Genomic DNA, 21,650 nt, shown 5'->3' on the forward strand with positions numbered 1-21,650 from the left:
GGGTGAGTGAATTCATCTCCATCCTCTTCGTGACGTCCGTAAAACTCTTTTTCTTCAGTGCAACTTTATGCGGGGTGATTCAGCCCAGCTTTCTAACTCTGCTTCGGAACACCGGGGTTTTATTCTCTAATCCACATTTCCTTTTGCAGTTTCTTGGACCCCTTTTGGTTGGTGTATGGCTAGCATCCAGTAGAGACGGAGACCACCAGCCCATTTCACACAGGCCGCTGAACAGTCAGAAGACGGTAACAACTCCGAGTCTCTGGTGGCCTGGACTGGATTCAGCTCACTGACCCAGAGGTGAAAGGCTCTGTATTCCATTACTAATCCCCCGAGCTCTTCGGCCCCCTGAAAGTGATTCTTTGGTTTTATTATTGCAAAGGCCATTTATAAAATCATGAACTGGATTTAGGAAAGCAACCATGAAATAGCAAAAGACAACGAACTGATTGAAATTCCTTCAGTGTCCTGTGGGCTGAGGTCTCTCAGACAGCGGGACTGGGGGAAAGTTCTATATCGGCACTGCATTCTGATTTCAGTGGCATGACCAGCTCACTTAGATGTGGCAAGGTCAGATCCACTGACCATGCCTTGAGGAACTAAATCCTAAGTAAAGAAAATGGAAAAGCAAACTATGAAATAGCCAATAATCCTTTATTTTGCACTTCCCCACCTTCATCCCTCTCCAAAAAGCACTAATGGGGTAGATTCTGTGCATGTGAAAATATTGTATAAAGTATTTAGGATGATCTCAAATCAATAGAACAAAACCATGTATCTCAACATAGATGCTTTCTTTGTAGGCATAGAAAAATGTTGGCTTCTAGAACAAGGAGGGCAATGAGATACTGCACTCAAGAGGGTGACACTGATCTGCAATTTAACATTCACAGCAGAAAACCTCATTTCTCTAACCACATAATATGTTTTAAAATATGATTAATTCATACACTAATATCAATTTACTTGGCATTTGAAAAAAAATCACAATTTCTATTAATATATTTGTATTAGGTTCAAAGCCCATATTCTAGCATTCAAGATATCCATTAACACTGGCCCAAGTTGGGATTATTTCAAAATCAAGTAAAAGTCCATATTTATTCCAAAGTTGCTAAAATATGCTAATAAAATTAAATTTGATGTTTTACATTAAAAATAAAATATTTGGTTTATCTCTCAGACATCTATTAACATATAATAAATAGTGGGCAGTATAGTAATATAATAAAGTTTTGTGATACCCTGAAATTTGATGAGTTTTCTTTTAAAAAAAAATTGCATAATATACTTCATTTCAGCCTTAAACCACAATATCAATGAACAGATTTGCAGAAATAAAACAATATAAACACAAAATGCTACAGTATTTTTTTTTTTTTTTTTTTTTTTACTTTCGGGGAATCTACATGTCCTTTGAAACAAAAGAAAGTCAAAGAAATTTACAGAAATAGAAGAAATAACAAAACAATTTCAAATCATAAGCCATAGATTTAAATTGCCTTGTTTTCCTTCCAACTGCTCAGGTCCTCCCCCCAGTGTTCTGCGAGGGTTCAGCTCAAGGTAGGTAACTTTGAACTTACGTACGGCTCTTTTTTTTCCAGCCTTCTTTGCTTATGTACAGCAGTAATTACAGATGGGGCTGAAACCGCAGCGCGTTTCACAGAAAGCCAGAATTAAACACGATAAAAAATTTTTAAAAATAACTACTTCATAAATATTTATTATTTACATTAGGGGAGATCTCCTGGTGTGCAGAGTTTTCCTACAAGCTGATGAGATGGGTAATCCATGAGAAGACCACAAGCAGTTTGGAGGAAAGGGCAGAGTTGGGGGATGACAGAGAGAGAGGACAGGTGGGAGAGTCAACAAAAACAAACCACAGAAGAGCCAACAGGACATGATAGAAACCTTTTTCTTAAAAAATATAAGGTATTTCACAAAAAGCCTGAACATTTTACATGTTAGTACTAAAAACAGGGGGTGCAGGGTGGGGAAGCTTCATATATTTTTCATCACAAAAATATTTACTGACACTCCCCCTGGAGTTTTCTTTCATGTGATTACGATTATCTGACTACAGAGGGGAGGAGGCTGGAGACACACACAGCCGACCCACGTCACCCTCGGGCACGGTCAGGGTGGGCCACACGCCATCTTCTCAGCTAACACCTTAAGGAAAAGGCCCTGGAGAGAATTGAGGAAAATCGAAAGGAAAGATTATAGTCTTTTTATTAATAATACTTGTCACTGGTAATAGGAAACGGAGGCGAGGCCCCCCCCGCCCCGTGCATGAGAGTCTTTCTCCGGGGGCGACCACGTGGCCCTCGGCCGGGGGCCCTCGCAGAGCCCCCGGGGGTGGGGGGGGGCGCGTGTTCTGTCCTCAGTCTGGCCGGGCTCAGCGTCCGGGGCGATGCGGTGGGGGGTGGGCGGGGGCACCCCCGCTCCAGGCATCAGTGTGCCCGGTGCTTCCGCTTCTTGTGCTTTTTATCCTTCTTCCTGTTGCAGCACTTGGGGCAGAACCACTGCATCTCTTCTGGGGGCGCGGCCATGATCCCCACGCAGGGCCTACACGGGAACCAAGCAAAAGGCACTTCAGACAAACAGGCTTCAGTGACACACATCTTCCTGTCCTACATTCTTCAGGAATTTCACATCATTCAATAATCTGTTAGGTTTATGGCTTTGATCCCTGGGTTGGGAAGCTCCCCTGAAAGAGGGAAAGGCTACCCACTCCAGTATTCTGGCCTGGAGAATTCCACGGATTGTATAGTCCATGGGGTCACAAAGAGTCGGACACGACTGAGCGACTTTCACTTTCAAGGTGCATTTACTGGACACCCAAGTCACCAGGTCTGGCGGACAGACGCTGCTGCACTCCTGCTGGGCGTGTGGGTGATCACCTTACACGAGCCCCTTCCCCAGGCCCTGCTGGAGACATTAATTAGCTCATTCATCCTTTCAGCCAGAAATAGTCTAATTGTTCTGAGCCACGGCTTTGTCTTTATCTCAGAGACATTGTATAGCGTGTGACTAAGTGGATGCCTATCTTTCATATCTGATATTTTCAAGATCACACAGCGAGACGGTCTGCATGCGTCTTGATGCTGCGCCTTCAGTTTGGGGAGGGTGCTGAGGAGCCGGGGAAGCCACCCGAGCCGCCCCGGTACTCCTGCACTTTATGGCAGTGTTTACGGGGTCCCTCAGTGTTTCTGCAGCTGCTACAGAAAATGAATGACAAGAAAGGGAAGGGAACCAACCCCCTGTATCTCCTTTTCCCTTTCTAAAGAATACGTGCACTAAGAGACACATTGAATTTAGGCTGAAGAGCCACAGTCTAAAGACTAATTTTTGGAAACAATACGAACGCCATTCTCTTGGCACAGGGATTCTGCTCCAGACGCTCTTCCCGGGAGACGAGCTGCCCTGGGACAAGAGCCTGCACGGGCCGGGGCCACTCGTGTGCTGAGCCTCTCCCCTCGTGTCCCGCAGGGGACTCACCAGTGGTACCAGTCGTCACAGTCGTCACAGCCGATCATGGGGCTCCCATCATCGGGCTTGTTGCAGCCGGGACAGATCCAGATCTGGTTTCCCCACTCGTCTCGGATCTGGGGTGGGGGCGGGGGGGAAGGAAACCAGAGAGGCATTGAGAAAAAAGAAATCCCAAAAAGGGCATTATAAGGATTACTACATCCTGTGGAGCTAATAAACTGACAGACTAAACGAACAGGCCAAAAAACCCAGGAGCTAACAATTTATTAAAGCTGTGATCATGGCCCTCACTATCCTGGCATCATATGGAAAAAAAAATGCTACTAAGAGTTCAATGATAAGACCTTTCTTCTACTTTTTTTTTTTTTTTTTTGCCATGTTGCATGGTTTGCAAGATCTTAGTTCCCTGACCAGGGACTGAACCTGGGCCCTGGCAACGGAAGTGCCGAGTCCTAATCACTAGGCCGTCAGGGAACTCCCAAGACATTTTTAATGGCTATTTTAAACTGTCTTTTGAAAGTCATAAAAACAAAACATTTGATAATCATTTCTGTGAGCCATGTGACCTACAGTCACCTTTATCTAAAAAAATACTGGAACACATAGGTTCTGAATGACTACTAATGCCTGATACTTCTGAAAGCTCCCTAGCTCAGCTCTGTGTTGTTCCCTCCACTGCATTCACAGGTCTGGGATTAATAAATACGGCCTATGTGCGTATATCGCCTTATTACTTATTAGCCAAACCCTCCTCCTGAACTGGCTGATAAGATCAAGGATATAAAAGAGTTGTTACTAAGTAACTTTCCATTCCCTTTATGACATTTTCAGCAAAGTACAATCAACTAAAGGGCAAATGAAATAAGGGATGCAGGAGGCCAGAGAGCCACACGTTTTCACGTTATTTTGCAACAATTATGCTGTGCTCTGGACTTGACTTAGCAGTTCCAAATAAGAAGCATTCCCAACCGAACCACCTCCTCAAATTCCACATGAACAAGACCAATCTGGAAGAGACAATTCTATGACAGGCTTTCAAAGCCACCAATAACTAAGAGTTAATTTTTTAAAGTTTTGCTGATCACACAGCATATAATTTCATTCAGTTGATTTTGCAAGCTGTAGTCTCTCCTGGTACATTCATATACAACACTGACTGGATATGCAGAAGAAAAACGGTTTTTTGTGTTTGTGTGATGGGTGTATGGGGGGCAGAGACGGTTCATTCTAACTCACGGAATTCTAACTATTTCAAGGTCTGCCATTCTGGAAAGTCTCTGCAAGAGCAGACAAGGCTGTAAAGGTTTCCTGAACAAATCTGTGGGCAGCCACATCCCCGACTTGGGCCTCGTCTCCAGTTTCAAGCAGAGAGACCACCAGTCGGCCTGTGCCAGCTGTCTGGGGTGAAGGCCAGCCCAGCACCCTGCGCCCTGAAGCTGCCATGCATGCCCTGTCCTGCTGCTGACTCTTGAAGTTAGGAGGCCATGACCCTGTGACATGAGAAATCTGCTACAGTGCCCAGCCCCTCGCAGTTCACTAGGCTCTTTCGAAAACACCTGACTTGGTTTCATCCTCCTAAAACAATGCTTGGGTAGGTTAGAAATGGGGAGACTGGAGCTGAAGGAATGTCAGTGCCAGTTCCAGTGTCATAGATTGGGCAGCAACAAAATCAGCCTGTGTCCTTCCTTCAAATCACAGTTTGTCTTCTGTCTACAGAGTGTCTCTGAGGGGACAGAGGCTTTTCATCTACGCTGTTTATGCAAGTCTGATCTATCTCCAGGGAGTTGACTCAAAAACCCACTGGAGAATCAGATTTTAGAGCTAGAACACACCACAGGGATCACCTAGTCTAACAATCCCTGGTTACAGCTGAAGAAATGGAGGTCAAGGAGATCAAGCATAAAGTCCTCCTCGATTTACCCATCTTGGGGTGACGTTGGCCTCAATTAAACACCTGTGGCAGCTGGTCCTTGAATGCACTGATTTAATGACCACAGATATTTGTATCATGTCTTCCATTGTTGTTTGAATTGACAATTTAATATTTTCTCCTTAATATTTCATGTCTTTATATCCTCTCTGAAGACTTCTGAGACTTTCTTCTTATCCTCTGTATCATGATAGTGCCTCAAACACAATGATTCATTGAAATTTCCTTTCAAAATGCCTGTATAGAAATGTAATACTTGCACGATTTTTAACGACAACGGAAGGAGTCCGAGCCTGTTGCCTCCCACGCACATCTATTCTGAAAGATCCGCGCCACCACCAGGCGGACACATCTCAGGCTACATACTCTGTGGTCTCGCGGTGTCAGCTCACTGGGGACCGCCACGTGCCTGAAATCCTTTTGTCATGTGCTCGTGTGTCACACTACAGAGCCCAAAGAGCCTCTTTATTACTCAACTGAATTCAGGGCTTGAGTTAGACCTGATAGTACTGAGTAGGGATGAAACAGGGGAGAACACTCTCATGACAACCGTGTGAACACATTTGTCAAGGGGAGTTTTTCCACCTGAAGACTTCCTGGGACTCAGGAAGTTCTGTGGTTGACAGGTTCATTTTCATTCATTCTGCAGGCCCTGATATGTCCTGGACCTCAGCCAGTGAGATACTATAATTAGTGCTCCTGCTCAGAAAGAGCGGCTGGCCCATGAGATGTGTGCATGTCATGCTAATTATTCTCTGAAGTGAATCACTGCTTGATCAAGAAAGTCAATGAGGAGTTTGACTGCCACTATTCACCTCTATATTTATACACTGATTGTGCTGTATATATGTTTGTGTGTGTGTATATATCTACATATATAGTTATATTCCGAAACAATGATGAGTAACAAAAACAATGCTCTGACATTATTTATGGAGACTAACTATGCAAACATCCTAACACAATACTTGTCAGCCAAAGGCTTGAAGATGCAATGAACATGCCTTTCCGGTCATGAAGAATTGCTTCTGAAATTCAATGTTGATACATCTGACACTGCTTTTTTAATTGGAAACATTTTCATGAGCAAAGAGCTCTTAAGTGACTTTCTCTTAAATACTCCCCAAAACAGAAAGCAGCTCACCACGTAAGTGCTGACCGTCTCCGTGACCACACTGCGGACAGGGGCTTTGGAGCTGGCGGCTCCCGAAGCAGCAGGGGCTGGGGCGGGCATCCCGGCGAGGGGTGCGCTGGCCGGGGCCAGGAGGGGCAAAGGCACCGGGGCAGGGGTGACGTGCATGGCGGCCGGGGCGGGGGCTGGGGCGGGGGGCGGCGTCTTGGGTCTGTTCAGAGAAGGTGCCGGCTTAGCCTCGGGGGCTGGGACCACTTTGCTGATGACACTGTCAACAAGAGAGAAACGGAAAAATCAAAACACACAGTTGAGTCAAGCCAGGTAGCTACAAACACGATGGCACAATCACTTGATTCTTCTAGCAGCGAAAGACGTCTCAGAGAGTTCAGAGAGAGGCAGAGCTCAGGCTGCAAGGCTCTTGCCCAAGTGGCTTCTCCATGATCAGGGCAGGGAGACAGGCTGGGCAGCAGGAAACAGGCAGGGGCTCCAGCTCCTTTCCATGGTCAGAGCTGCCCGCTGCTCTGTTTCTGCATCAACACTGCCTTCTTCATAGAACCCAAGCCGGGGAAGAACTAGACTCAGAACCAGGAGGTCTGAGGTCAAACCCTACGTCTTCCACAGGCTGGGGTGTGACCTTACGCAAGTCATTTAAAAGCACTAGCTGCTGAGCACCTCTAAGCAGTTAGGTGTTACACTAGGTACTTCCCACACATTACCCCATTCAGTCCTCAGGGCAACTTCAAAGCTGCAGTGACCCTTGTTTTATAAACAAGGAAACAGGAGTAGAGAGAGAACGGAGTTTGGGTAAATGAGTGGCAGGCTTTGAACTGAGGCCTGCCTATTTGGTCCTCAAACTATTTCTTCTTCTTTTGTTTACACAAAGTTCCTTTATTTGGCAGGGGGCAGTATATATCAGTAGAAGGCAATGGCACCCCACTCCAGTACTCTTGCCTGGAAAATCCCGTAGATGGAGGGGCCTGGTAGGCTGCAGTCCATGGGGTCGCTCGAGTCGGACACAACTAAGCGACTTCACTTTCACTTTTCACTCTCATGCATTGGAGAAGGCAATGGCATCCCACTCCAGTGTTCTTGCCTGGAGAATCCCAGGGACGGGGGAGCCCAGAGGGCTGCTGTCTATGGGGTCGCACAGAGTTGGACACGACTGAAGCAACTTAGCAGCAGCAGCAGAGCACACATCAACCATAGAGAAAGTGTGTTTATTTCCGGCCTCCCCCCTTCACTCCTCCAGAAGGGTCCACTGTCCCCCAGCTAGCAGGCGTGTTTCCATGTTTTTGTTCTTTGAGCTTTTTCTGCAGATGCCCATAAACAGTGCACCCCACTGCTGTTTTAGGCATTTCGAGTATATAAACAATACACATTATATTTATCATTGGTAACAAGCTTTCCTCACTTAGTTTTTTATAACTGAGATCTAACTAACAGGTAACCTCGTGTAAGTCTGACTGCACAATGCGTCAGTTTGACACACTTGTACATTCCAATCTGATTACTGCCGTGGCTTCAGCTAATACCTTTAACACGTCATGTCATGTAATTATCATTTCTTTTTTTCTGAAAAGGAAAGTTAGGATCTAGTGTCTCCCTTACCTTCAAGGCTTGTGAATGGTACCCATGGTTTAGCATTAGCAGTGAAGCCAATGGATGTAAACAGACTACTGATCAGTTTATGGGGCAATACCTGAGGTCTCAGAAATACCTACCAGAATAAATCTGCTTATTTTCCAATTTAGAGAAATGGCCCTTTCATGAAAATAATTAATAAAGATAATCCTTCCAAATGTCTATTCCTCCAATTCAATTGAATTATTCTAGTTCAATTAATTACTCCTTTAAATATGGTACATATTGAGATATATATATATTTCTCATTCAAATTTTCTGAATAGCAAAAGAAAAAACACTAAAGTGGGTACTCAGTGTTGACGAGACAAAATATGTACTAATTTTTTGCTTCCAGGAGAGCAGACTGGAGTTCAGTTCAGGTGCTCAGTCGTGTCCAACTCTTTGTGACCCCATGGACTGCAGCACACTAGGCCTCCCTATCCATCACCAACTCCCAGAGTCTACTCAAACTCATGTCCATTGAGTCAGTGATGCCATCCAACCATCTCATCCTCTGTCGTCCCCTTCTCGGCCCACCTTCAATCTTTCCCAGCATCAGGGTCTTTTCAAATCAGTCAGTCCTTCACATCAGGTGGCCAAAGTATTGGAATTTCAGCTTCAGCATCAGTCCTTCCAATGAATATTCAGGACTGATTTCCTTTAGGATGGATTGGTTGGATCACCTTGCAGTCCAAAGGACTCTCAAGAGTCTTCTCCAACACTACAGTTTAAAAGCATCAATTATTTGCCACTCAGCTTTCTTTATAATCCAACTCTCACATCCATGCATGACTACTGGAAAAACTATAGCTTTGAGTAGACAGACCTTTGTCGGCAAAGTAATGTCTCTGCTTTTTAATATGCTGTCTAGGTTGGTCATAACCTTTCTTCCAAGGAGCAAGCATCTTTTAATTTCATGGCTGCAGTCACCATCTGCAGTGATTTTACAGCCCAAGAAAATAAAGTCTCTCATTTTTTCCACTGTTTCCCTATCTATTTGCCATGAAGTGATGGGACCAGATGCTATGATCTTAGTTTTCTGAATGCTGAGTTTTAAGCCAACTTTTTCACTCTCCTCTTTTACTTTCATCAAGAGGCTCTTTAGTTCTTCACTTTCTGCCATGGGTGGTGTCATCTGCGTATGTGAGGTTATTGATATTTCTCCCGGCAACCTTCAGTCCAGCTTGTGCTTCACCCAGCCCAGCGTTTCTCATGATGTACTCTGCATATAAGTTAAATAAGCAGGGTGACAATATACAGCCTTGATGTATTCCTTTCCCTATTTGAAATCAGTCTGTTGTTCCATGTCCAGTTCTAACTGTTGCTTCCTGACCTGCATACAGACTGGTGTTATGCAGGCTCTAAAGGGACCTGCCTTTCCCAACTCTTTTGAAATCCACAAGAAAACTGACGAGAATTTGAAAGCTATTGTTGATTCCAGCTGCTCCATTACTTTTGAGGTAACTGGAGGCAGAGTTTTAAGAACAACTCTTTTATTATGGCTTTAGTTTTAAACATTATCGAAAAAATAGGTAACGGTATCACATGATATAACTTCTCCTCAGTTGTAACACAAACCGTCATCCCTCGACCTAATCTGATCATCGTAAAAATAATTTTGGGTTCCCACTGGTCTTCACCGTCAACCTTTGTAGTTTCCTACTTTCAGACATCGCCTTCTCTGTTCTTCCAACCCCGGAACTCTACCAGGGGGAATTTAAAGATCCTCACCAGTCAGCAATTGTGTGCAAACACTGTGAGGCCGGCCATCAGAGTCATCAAAGTCCAAATGAGAGGCTACTCACTGCTCGAAGTTCACAAGTTCCCTCACAATGGCTCACTTACTCACCCTTAGAAGCCAAGAGCCATTTTTAAATGGCAACAAAATGATGCCATAGGTAAAATCTACTGTCAGTGCCTCCGTGAATTTTACATCAGTTTTTCAACAGGGAAGTTGTTTGATGTTTTGGAGAAAACTCACTTTGATAAAGCTGCTGCTGCTGCTGCTAAGTCACTTCAGTCGTGTCCGACTCTGTGGGACCCCATAGACGGCAGTCCACCAGGCTCCCCCATCCCTGGGATTCTAACTTGCTTTTCTTCTTCATATTGAAACCTCTGATCAATCTCAGCAATTCTGTGCATCTTTTGAGAAACACGTGAAACAGATTCCCATGGTGTACTGTAAACTAACCCTCCTTACCAAAAAGAGACCACTGGGCTTTCACCGAGTATTAGTGTGGTTGCCGTACCAGCACTGCTGCGTCACTGGTTATAAGACTTCACCGTTTTGCATTCTTACTTTTCTTTTAAAAGTCCCAGAAATACTAGGCCCAAGAGCGGTAGGCTGCCTGCAGCAGCCCCTCCTGCCCTGGGGTAGTCTCCTCACAGCCTGGGTGGGTTCTGACTTGGACGGCTGCTAACAGGCTATTGTGAAACAGCTACATGTGACGTCCACCTAGGTCATGAGAGACACTGCAGCGCCTGTCCTGCTCTCTTTCGGATCAAGAGCTCTGGGGAAGCCAGAGGCTAAGTCATGACGATGCTGAATCTGCCTTAGGAAGAGGCCCATGTGACCGGCCAGTGGGGCCTCCTACCCACAGCACCGTTTGAGCCCACAGGCCATTCTCCAGCCCTGGGGAGGCCTTCCAGTGACCGAGGCCCAGGGCAGTGGCTTGATGGAGAATGGAGTCAAAACCACCCCAAATTCCTGACCCACGGGAAACTGGGAAGTAATATATGTTTATGGCTTTAGCTGTTAAGTTTTGGGGTCATTAGTTATGTGGAAATAGAAAATTAATATACCAAGTATTTAATTAGTATTTAATTCATCTCAATTAGGAACAAAAATAAATACCTAGAATTTAGGAGAAATTATATTTGAGAGCATCAGGACTTAAAACAACGAACTGTAACACAGTCATTTCCATATTTCACATGTGATCAAAAGGAACAAATACCCAAAGACAATTATGAGAATTGGTGTTATGTTGATTCTTCAAATCAGTCATTATCCTTCTTCTTCTTGATCCTTACAGCTCAACTCTGAGTGCTCATATAATTAGCACATAACTGCAAATGCAGTTAATTCCTCAAGCTCATGGCTTGCCTCTTGAATATTTACATCATCTTATCTTGTCATAGCCCAAGTACATACCAAGTGGCAAACATTTTATCTTTTAATTCAGGCATGACCTATTTGAAAAATGAAACAGATTGCATGAAGTAATTAGAGGAAAATATAGCCACTGTAGACTGTTCCTTTCCAAAGGAGATCCCCAAGTGATTAGACTTCTACTGTCAGATGTTCAAAATCTGTAAAATGGTCTAGAAGGACAAGAGTGCTTAGATAAATAAAAATGTGTCTTTCTTCACAGTATTTTCAGAAAGATAGACAAAAAGATAATTTAAAAAAGAAACAAAAATGGTAAGGTGTAGTGCCATGAGGATAAAAGCAGAGGGATAGGATGGAAAGCAAGACTTCTCTGAACACATCTTATTATACAGTCTCAACTTTGGAGGCAAGGAAATGTCTTACACATCCAGAAATTTTAAGTTATAAAACTGCCTACAAGTAAAAAATGAACAGAAAAGAATGAACCTCCATGTCCATCTTGTTGGTGACATAGCCAGCACCCCCCACCGCCCCCCCCCCCAATACACAGTGACTTCAGGAGGACAGCACTTGAGACTCTCCTCAAATTCAGCTCCACCCAAGTCTTTTCTGATCCTTTTGGGCTGGAAGTAATCAACTTGAACATCTGGATCAGTTGAGATGTATCTCTTACAGATTTTCACACTTTCTACCTTCTGTTATGATTGTTTATATCTATGTTCCTGAGAGAAGACACAACATCTGATCCAAATTTGCCACTTGCACAAGTGTATTTCTGACATTTTTACTATGTATATAATCAAAATTAGTATTTTTCAAATGCAAAATAATTTTTAAAACATGTAAGACCATGAAGGTGTTTTCCAGGACAAGGCCAGGGTTCTTTTGGAAAAAAAACAAATTCCCCGGAGTCAGAACTTGTAAAAGATTTTGTGATGTTAGAAAAGCTTTTGCTTCTCTCCAGCAAAGAAAGGGTGCCTTCAATAAGAAAAAGCCAAACCAAATGAAACTGAACAGTAGGGACTGATGAAACCTCACTTTTAATACTTTCTGGGCCAGGAGTCTACAGAGAAGGATGAGGTGCTTACACATGAAAGTATGCAAGTTAACTATAAAAGATGAGCAAGCACTCATTCATTTGTTTATTCATTCATTGTAGGGTTAAATAACATCCCAGTTATATGAAAACATTAAAAGCAGGAAGATGATATTCAGTGAACTAGAAAAATGAATAAGATTGTGATTAAGATCTGTGTCTCACTATAGTGTTGTAATATTCAGTTATGACTGAGGTTGTGCTTGGAAAACCCAACGATATTACTTTAAAATATATTAAACTTTGATAATAGCTGTTGTGTCTTTATCCAAAATGATCATGCTTTACATGAACTTTTACCTTCCTCTGTAAATAGCATGAAAAAAATATACATTTATAGCCTGTGCTACATATGTAGATGCTGTTGTTGCTGTTGTTGTTTTAGTCACTAAGTCATGTCTCTTTTGTGACTCCATGGACTGTAGCCACCAGGGTCCTCTGTCCATGGGACTATCCCAGTAAGAATACTGGAGTGGGTTGCCATTTCCTCCTCCAGGGATCATCCTAACCAAGGGATCAAACCTGCATCTCTTGCTTGGCAGGCAGATTCTTTAGCCTGAGCCAGCAAGGAAGCCCAGTGAAATAAATACACACACACACACATACACACACACACACACACACACACACACATATATATATATATACTTTCCACCTTTGTGGGCTAAAGAAGCAGAAATAATTGATTAAGATTCTAAGCACATGTTTGAAATGCCTCTCTGGTCCTCCCACTTGGGCTTTTTAGCAGGTAACTGGGCAGACTAGGCCACATCTTAGGGAGAAATCTGAGCTGGAAGGAAAGATTTGGGAATCATTATTGCCTAACTTTGAAAAGAAAAAAAAGAAAATTTAGGGAGAAATAACAGAGTGGTGGATCAAGGGCAAGAAGAGAAAGTGATCAAAGAAAAACAGAAGCAGTGATGGAGAAAGAGAGCATCGTGTCATGGAAAACAAGGACTAGAGGTTTTCAAAAAGGGTGTGGGGGGAAGAAGGTATTGGAAGAACAGGAAGGATGAAGTCTCAGGGCTGCAGCATTTGTCTCAGGATGCATTTAATCATCTTAATGAGAAGCTTCAGGAAAGTTTCCAGAGCAGAAACCAGGATGTGGTGAGTTGAGGAATAAAACTGGGGGGGGGGGGGGGAGGAATTGGAAGAAAGTCCATATAAGGAATACGTTTTGAAAAGTGAAAATGAGAAGAGGCATCTACGTGACTTTTCCCTCACCTGGAGGGGAGGCTAGTGGGCGTGTGTGTGTGAGGGTCAGGATGGCAGAACCCAAGGGAAGACTGGAGAAGGGAAGAGAAGATACAGACGGGAGGAGGTAACAAAGGGGGGGGGGCGGGGCGGGGCCAGGAAAGGTGGGGATGGAGAAGGAACGGGTCCTGAAGGTCAGGAGGGATGCTGGGCTCCTTCCTGGACCAGGCTGAAGGACAAGCCGCAAGGACAGGTGCAGCTCTGGAACCTGGAAGAGTGAATCCAAACAGGGGCGATGCAGCCAGTCAGTCCCCGCAGGGACAAGTCCCCGAACCCAACCCGTGTGGGTTCTCCGTCACAGAGGTCGGGCTGGGACTCGAGTGTTCATCTCACAAGGAGGCCAGGGCGGGGACAGAGAGGAAGAAACATTGCACTGTGCCCCTAAAGTCCCTACGGAAATATTTTAATATTGAAGTGAAAGTCTCAGTTGCTCAGTCGTGTCTGACTCTTTGCAACTCCACAACTGTAGCCGGCCAGGATCCTCTATCCATGGGATTCTCCAGGCAAGAATTGTGGAGTGGGTTGCCATTCCCTTCTCCAAGGGGATTTTCCCAACCCAGGGATCAAACCCAGATCAAAACTCTTCTGCATAGCAGGCAGATTTTTCACCATCTGAGCCAGCCCTATAAAACGACAGGAAGGATAGGATGCGAAGGATTTAAATTTTCTGTGTTGTCATCAGTAATAATAAGAATGTTCTCATTAGGAGGGATACATTCTCTTTAAACACTAGAAGTGCAAGTAGTTTGATCTTTAGGGGAAATTATAGGTAAGACAGTATCCAAAAGGTTACCATGATATAGCTAAATCACCTCTGCCTGTCACAGGTTAAAGAACATTTAAATTCTGGAAGTTCACATCAGCTTTTTCTAGATAACAAATCTTAAGTACCTTCCTATATTCACTCAATTAGTGATCCTGGGCCTTGATAACACGGCAGGGAGGAACTTTCCAACTATCATTCAAATCATATCTAAAAAGGTGGTCATAAATATTTTAAAACCTAAGTGAACTAAATAAGACCTAGACCCATTAAGGATAAGATCTTTTACAACAAATTAAATAAAACAATTTATTGAAGTCTGGACGCAAGATAAGCTAGATTTACTAGCTGACCTTTTATTCATTTAAAGAACAAAATTAGCTCTAATTGCATTAGAATGGAATCCAGTAAATTTTCCCCAGTCTTCTAATGTGGCATCCGTGTAAGGACTGCTGTAATTGTTTACAAGTAAGATGGAAATGCTTTGATTATAATCTTTCCACTTGTTTTACTGGGTAGTAAAAACATTTCCCAAAACCTGAAGCCAGTTTTTCTGACAGCATACTATTTTTTTTTCCTCTTGGATACACTGAATCTTTGGCGATAGTCGACAAACTACCATGTGTCAGGGGAAGAAATCAAACTTGCGGATTTCATCTAAACTTTAGCTGGGTAAAAAAGAGAGAGTGCTCTAAGAAGGTCAAGATCCTCCCAGTCTGGAAAATATCAGAAAAGGGCTGAAGACCCGAGAAAGAAAAATGTTAACGACCTGCTTCCTCTTGGAATTATAACTGAGATATATGGGTTTGGGTCTGTTGAATTTATCAATATAAGTACAAAAAGTAGCAAGAATAATGGCTACCACCCACAATTTGTGTTCTCATTGTTCAGCGGCTAGGAAATTTCATTTGTCATGGTACCATATTTCACTAGCATTAAAAATAAGTTATTTGCCATAGATTTTAAATACAGTCATTCTTAAGTTTTTTGTTCTTATTTATTAATTTTTTGGGGGGTCACTGTTCTTGTTAGATAGCTTCTCATACAGGCAAAATACCTATGAAATGTTTCTGTGTCAGCGGCAAGTTAACCAGGGCAAAACAAAGAAAACTAACTATCAACACTTTTCAATCTTTTTTTTTTTTTTTTTTAAATCAAAGCAGACAGTTTTACTGCAAGGGAAACAAATTAAAAATGGAAGAACAAAAGGCCTTCCAAGTCCGACAGGACGATGGTCTGAAATGTTCTTGAACTTTATTTCTAAAGGATCATCTTTTTTTTTTTAAACAACAAGCTCCCTTGCTCTGCCTCTTCAGCATGCTTTTATTAAAACATGAACTTGACTGCCTTTCTCTACATAAAAGAAAAGCATATCAATCGTTTCTGCCTGCCCCTCCCCCTTATCCCAGTGGGAGCACCCTTCTCTGCTTCTGGAACCTACCAGCCCTCTCCAACAGGGCTCCATCCCCCCTACTGGGGCTGGCTGGCTCCAGGATGGGACCCAACAAGGGGTGCTGTCAAGTAGGGGGCTTCAGCCTATGAGTACAGAAAGAACCACGCCGGCCAAGAGCAACTGGGACCATCTCTGCCTCCACACAGAAGCCAGACAGAGAAAAAGAAAGTGAGCAGAATTTTAATGACACATTTTGAACCTTGGTTAAAGTCACCTTGCCTAAAGTCAAATAAACCGCTTTAACCATGGTTTGAGCTAGTTTGATTAGGGTTTCTGTTACTGCGCCCAGAGTCCTGACTAATAGAAAGCATGAGAAGCGTTTCGCTGGAGAAGGGAGGACTCTTTATGAAGCACCTGCACTGCGTGTGCTCCGAGGCTACATCCTTGGACTAGGGGTTGGTCTAAGAAACAGTCAAAGAAAAAAACACCTTTTATCTGCTGTAAAAGCTGCTATGGAAGATGGCTATTTTGCCATTAGGTTCCTATGGAAATAAAACGTCAAATTTAGCATCTTGAAAAACGTTGTCTCTCCTGAGAAACTAAGGGGTACCTTCTTTTTAAAAAAATGTATCTCACTCTGCCCTTATTGCTAGGAAGTCGTGATCATATCTGATGTACAAATTTTCTTTTTTCCTTACCTTGTTCTTGGTTTCCTTGTATTTTCCAGTATCTTTATTTTATGTTCTCTAAGTCACTCTTAAATTTATTTAAACTAGAAAAAAGCTACATACGAATAAACAACATTTTAAGTGTAGGAAAATATGCAGAAAGTGAAATAAAAATAATTTGCTATTATTTTTCTAAAGAACTTGCCACTAAAATACCACTATACACATTTTACCTATTAAATGTCTTTCAGTTAAATCTGGTTACATAAGAACATAAAATGCTTACCTTCTTTAAAAATATTTTAAATGGTTACTTTTGTAATTGTGCATAGTTATCCTCTATTTCTGGTTGTACTGTCAAAAAGAGTTAATCAGAAAAGTTTGGATCACAGAAAAGACAGCAAATACCTATACTTGCTTTACATTTTTAAAGGTTAACCATTTATTTTTCAGGATTAATGAGCAAAAAGTTTTAGCTTCCATTTTTATGGTATATATAGATAATTTAGAAATTATATCTATTAAGCAGCCTCGGTTCAAGAGAAAGGGGACATATGTATCTTTGGCTGATTCATGTTGATGTACAGCAGAAACCAACACAATATTGTAAAGCAATTATCCTTTAATTAAAAATAAATAAATTTTTAAAAAAGAAGCCTCCTCCCAGGCATAAACTAAACTCTATAAACTGCAACAAAAAACTAAATTACTTACAGGAAAAGGAAAGCATCCAATGTTCAGTACCTCTGCTAAGAGAGGTCTGATTAATCAAAGAATTTCCTGAATTGTAAGAAATCTGATAATACTCATGGCTATGGTGACAAAGTGTTAGCAGAAGGAAAACTCTAGTTGCCAGCAGTAAAGTGGTCAATGAAAAATACTTTGGCAAATTGTGTGCATTTTGGGAAAAGGATTAAACTTGTAACAGAGAGTATCTATTGTGCCCTCTCAGACAAAAGAAAATTTAGAATTATTAATGGTAATGATATTATTTTCATGAAAGTGACACAAAATGATTCTGGATCACTTGACCAAATACAGTATCGGGTATTACCTGGAACAATGACTGAGCATGACCAGATGTGTGTATGCTAAGTCACTCAGTCGTGTCCAAAGCCTTGCGACCCTTTGGACTGTAGCCCACCAGGCTCCTCTGTCCTTGGGATTCTCTAGGCAAGAGTACTAGAGTGGGTTGCCATTTCCTCCTGCAAGGGATCTTCCTGACCCAGGGATTGAACCTGTGTCCCTTATGTCTTCTGCATTGGTTCTTTACCACTAGCGCCACTTGGGAAGCCGGCTGGATGTGTGGAGGGGCCCAACTCATTACCCGTCCCTGGTGAGCTCTCTGAGCCAGGGCAGCAGTGCCCTGAGAGCAAGACCAGCTCCAAACTTCTCCAGTATAGCAGCCCCACCAACCAGACCAAATGATACTGTGGCAGGACAGCCACTCGGCCCCGCGCCCCCAAAAGAGCTACAGGACAGACGGAGAAAAGGACAGACCCACCTCCCCAGCGCCAGCGAGAGGAGAGCCTGAAGAGACATGGAGAAACGTGAGGAGGGGAAGACCGTAACCCCCAACCACCACTGTTATCCTCAAATCTACATACAAGGGCCTTTCCTCTTAATACTCTACCAATACTTCAAGTTGCCTTTTTAAATGAGATGCTCCTTTAATAGAATTTTGAGCTTTATAAATACAACCACACAGTTAATGCTCCACATGTCTCTTCTGACAATCCTGTCTAAGCAGTCCCGCCCCTCAGGTGCTCCCTGGCTTACACCACTGTCTTCTGTTTATATCCTTCACAGAAATGACAAAATGCACAGACACCAAAAGTTAGCCCAATTTTCCTAGGCTTACTCAAAATAAACTGACTCAGTAAACGACAAGACTGGGACAACAAATAACATGGCAACTGTGCTGCCACTTGGCCAGCCCATAGCGCCTCTGATCACAAGGGACACTCACCGTCCCTTCCAGCACATAAGTCCAGGGGGACCTCAACAGCATCCGCATTGACCTGACCAATATGACATTAGGCGCTGGTCCCAGGCCAGCTAAACCTATCTGCTCTCTCGGCATCACGGCAAAGCTTGGCCATCAGGCCAGACCCAGTTATTCACTGATTTACTTGAATGCATTCTTTCTTCCCATTCACACCACCCCTGCAAGCTACAGATGCTGAGTCTGTAACTTCAGGATCAGTATTTTAGTTTCCTCTTCAATATAGACTAAGGGTAACTCTGGGTCCTCATTCCTGGGATACCTGTTAAAGGAATCTGAGGTGCTTGGAGTCAGCTTGAACTTTAACACAATCAGGAGGTGGCACTGGATCCCCACAGACCCTTCAAACCACACTCAGCAGGAGCGTTCAATCAAGGGGGACAAGGGCCCTCTGTCTGGTTTCCAAGAACAATAACAGAGAAGAGGGGAAACAGTCTAACCTCAAAGCACTTTCCTGGATCATGGGTCAGAGGCATCATTTCTTTATATAAGATTTAGAAACTAAATATTGTCCTAGAGATCTTCCAACAAGAGGGTATAATTTGAACCCTGTAAAGTGTTTTCTTTTTCCTATGGTTTCAAAAGACTCTACTCTCTGCCTGTTCTTCAGAAATAAACTCCTCCCCCTAGACTATTCAAACCCCCCCTTTGAGTCCTAGTCTACTCATTAATTCCACTTCAAAAGAGCATCATTACAGCCCCAGGTGAATACAAACTACATAAAGGCATGTTTATATGAATCTACCGTCTCTTTTCCATCATTACTGCCAAGGAATAAGCCATGATCCCTATACTACAATAATAAAAGATTACTTTTAATTTCATATAATTTTCAAGTGTCATAAAGTGTTATCCTTCTTTTAATTTCTTTCAGCCGAGCCATAAAAAACACACAGTGGGATGGACTAGCCCATGGCCGTAGGTTGTTGACCACGGATTTAGATTTAAAAAAACAAAAAAAACACAAAAAGACCCCGCTTTACTGACTATGTTGTATTTTATATAAAATCCTATTGCTCACAGCAATGGGGCTTGCATAACTCAATGAAGTATGAGCCATGCCGTGTAGGGCCACACAAAACAGGGCACAGTGCAGAGTTCTGACAAAACGTGGTCCTCTGGAGGAGGGAATGGCAAACCGCTCCAGGATTCTTGCCTCGAGGGTCCCAGGGACAGCATAAAAAGGCAAAAAATATGACACCGGAAGATGAGCCCCCCAGGTGGGAAGGCGTTCAATATGCTATGGGGAAGAGTGGAGGGCAATTACTAACAGTTCCAGAAAGAATGAAGAGGCTGGGCCAAAGCAGAAGCAACGCCCAGTTGTGGATGTGCCTGGTGGTGAAAGTAAAGTCTGATGCCTTAAAGAATAATATTGCAGAGGAACCTGGAATGTTAGGTCCATGAATCAAGGTAAGCTGGATATGGTCAAGCAAGAGATGGCAAGAGTGAACATCCATATCTTAGGAATCTGTGAACTAAAATGGATGAGAATGGGCGAATTTAATTCAGATGACCATTATATCTACTACTGTGGGCAAGAATCTCTTAAAAGAAATGGAGTAACCCTCATAGTCCATCAAAGAGTCCAAAATACAGTATCTGGGTGCAATTTCAAAAGTGACAGAATGATCTTGGTTTGTTTCCAGGGCAAACCATTCAACATAGTAATCCAAGTCTGTGCCCCAGTCTCTGATGCTGAAGAACCTCAAGTAGACCGGTTCTCTGAAGACCTACAAGATCTTCTAAGATGTCCTTTTCATCATACGGGACTGGAATGCAAAAGTAGGAAGTTAAGAGATAACTGGAATAACAGGCAAGTTTGGCATTGGAATACAAAATGAAGAAGGCTTGCTCGAAGGCTAACAATTTTGCCAAGAGAACACCCTGGTCATAGCAAACAACTTCCAACAACACAAGAGACTACTTTACACATGGACATCATCAGATGGTCAATAGTTAAAGCAGATTGATCATTTTGCATCAGAAGTTAGTTCAGTTCAGTCACTCAGTTGTGCCCGACTCTTTGTAACCCCACAGACTGCAGCACACCAGGCTTCCCTGTCCATCACCAACTCCTGGGGATTATTTTGCATCTTTGCAGCCAAAGATGGGGAAGCTCTATACAGTTAGCAAAAATAAGACCTGGGGCTGACTGTGGCTCAGATCATGAGCTCCTTATTGCAAAATTCAGGCTTAAATTGAAGAATGCAGGGAAAACCACTAGGCCATTCAGGTATGACCTAAATCAAATCCCTTATGATTATACAGTGGGGGTGACAAATAGATTCAAGAGATTAGATCTGGTAAAGAGAGTGCCTGAAGAACTATGGACGGAGGTTTGTAACACTGTACAGGAGGTAGTGATCAAAACCACCCCAAGGAAAAAGAAATGCAAGAAGGCAAAGTGATTGACTGAGGAAGCCTCACAAATAGCTGAGGAAAGAAGAGAAGTGAAAAGCAAGGGAGAAAGGGAAAGAGCTAACCAACTGGATACACAGTTCCAGAGAATAGCAAGGAGAGGTAAGAGGCCTTCTTCAATGAACAATGCAAAGAAATAGAGGAAATCAATAAAATGTGAAAAATTAGATATCTCTTCAAGAAGCAGAAGAGATTAAGAAGAGGTGGCAAGAATACACAGAAGAACTATACAAAAAATATATCTTAATGACCAGGATAACTATGATTGTGTGGTCACTCACCTAGAGCCAGACATCCTGCAGTGTGAAGTCAAGTGGGCCTTAGGAAGCATTACTACAAACAAAGTTAATGGAGGTGATGGAATTCCAGATGAGCTATTTCAAATCCTATAAGCTGAAGTTGTTAAGGTATTGCCCTCAATATGTGAGCAAATTTGGAAAACTCAGCAGTGCTCACAAGCCTGCAAAAGGTCAGTTTTCATTCCAATCCCAAAGAAGGGCAATGCCAAAGAATGTACAAACTACCATACGACTGCACTCATTTCACATGCTAATTTCACATTTCACAAGGTAATGCTCAAAATCCTTCAAGCTATGCCTATGCTTCAGCAGTATGTGAACTGAGACCCTCCAGATGTACAAGCTGGGTTTAGAAAAGGCAGAAGAAGCAAGTGAAGCAACTGACAAAGAATTAATCTCAAAAATATATAAGCAGCTCAAGCAGCTCAATACCAGAAAAATAAACTACCTGTTAAAAAATAGGCC

At 42.9% G+C, this 21,650-nt stretch overlaps 1 protein-coding gene across 3 annotated transcripts in view; it reads right to left on the bottom strand.

Annotated features, from left to right (window-relative positions):
* Positions 1–633: 633 nt before the first annotated feature.
* The window catches only part of TAF3 (TATA-box binding protein associated factor 3), a 122,457-nt gene continuing 101,440 nt past the window's right edge, over positions 634–21,650 (bottom strand). For all 3 annotated transcript variants that reach the window (XM_061435738.1, XM_061435739.1, XM_061435740.1), the window contains 3 exons: positions 6,567–6,822; positions 3,502–3,608; positions 634–2,568 (listed from right to left, as the gene is read on the bottom strand). In XM_061435738.1, coding sequence (XP_061291722.1) covers positions 2,454–2,568; positions 3,502–3,608; positions 6,567–6,822 — 478 coding nt within the window. In that variant the 3' untranslated portion in view covers positions 634–2,453. The remainder of the gene's footprint in view (positions 2,569–3,501; positions 3,609–6,566; positions 6,823–21,650) is intronic.

Source organism: Bos javanicus, chromosome 13 (assembly GCF_032452875.1).
Source record: "Bos javanicus breed banteng chromosome 13, ARS-OSU_banteng_1.0, whole genome shotgun sequence".
NCBI lineage: Eukaryota > Metazoa > Chordata > Mammalia > Artiodactyla > Bovidae > Bos > Bos javanicus.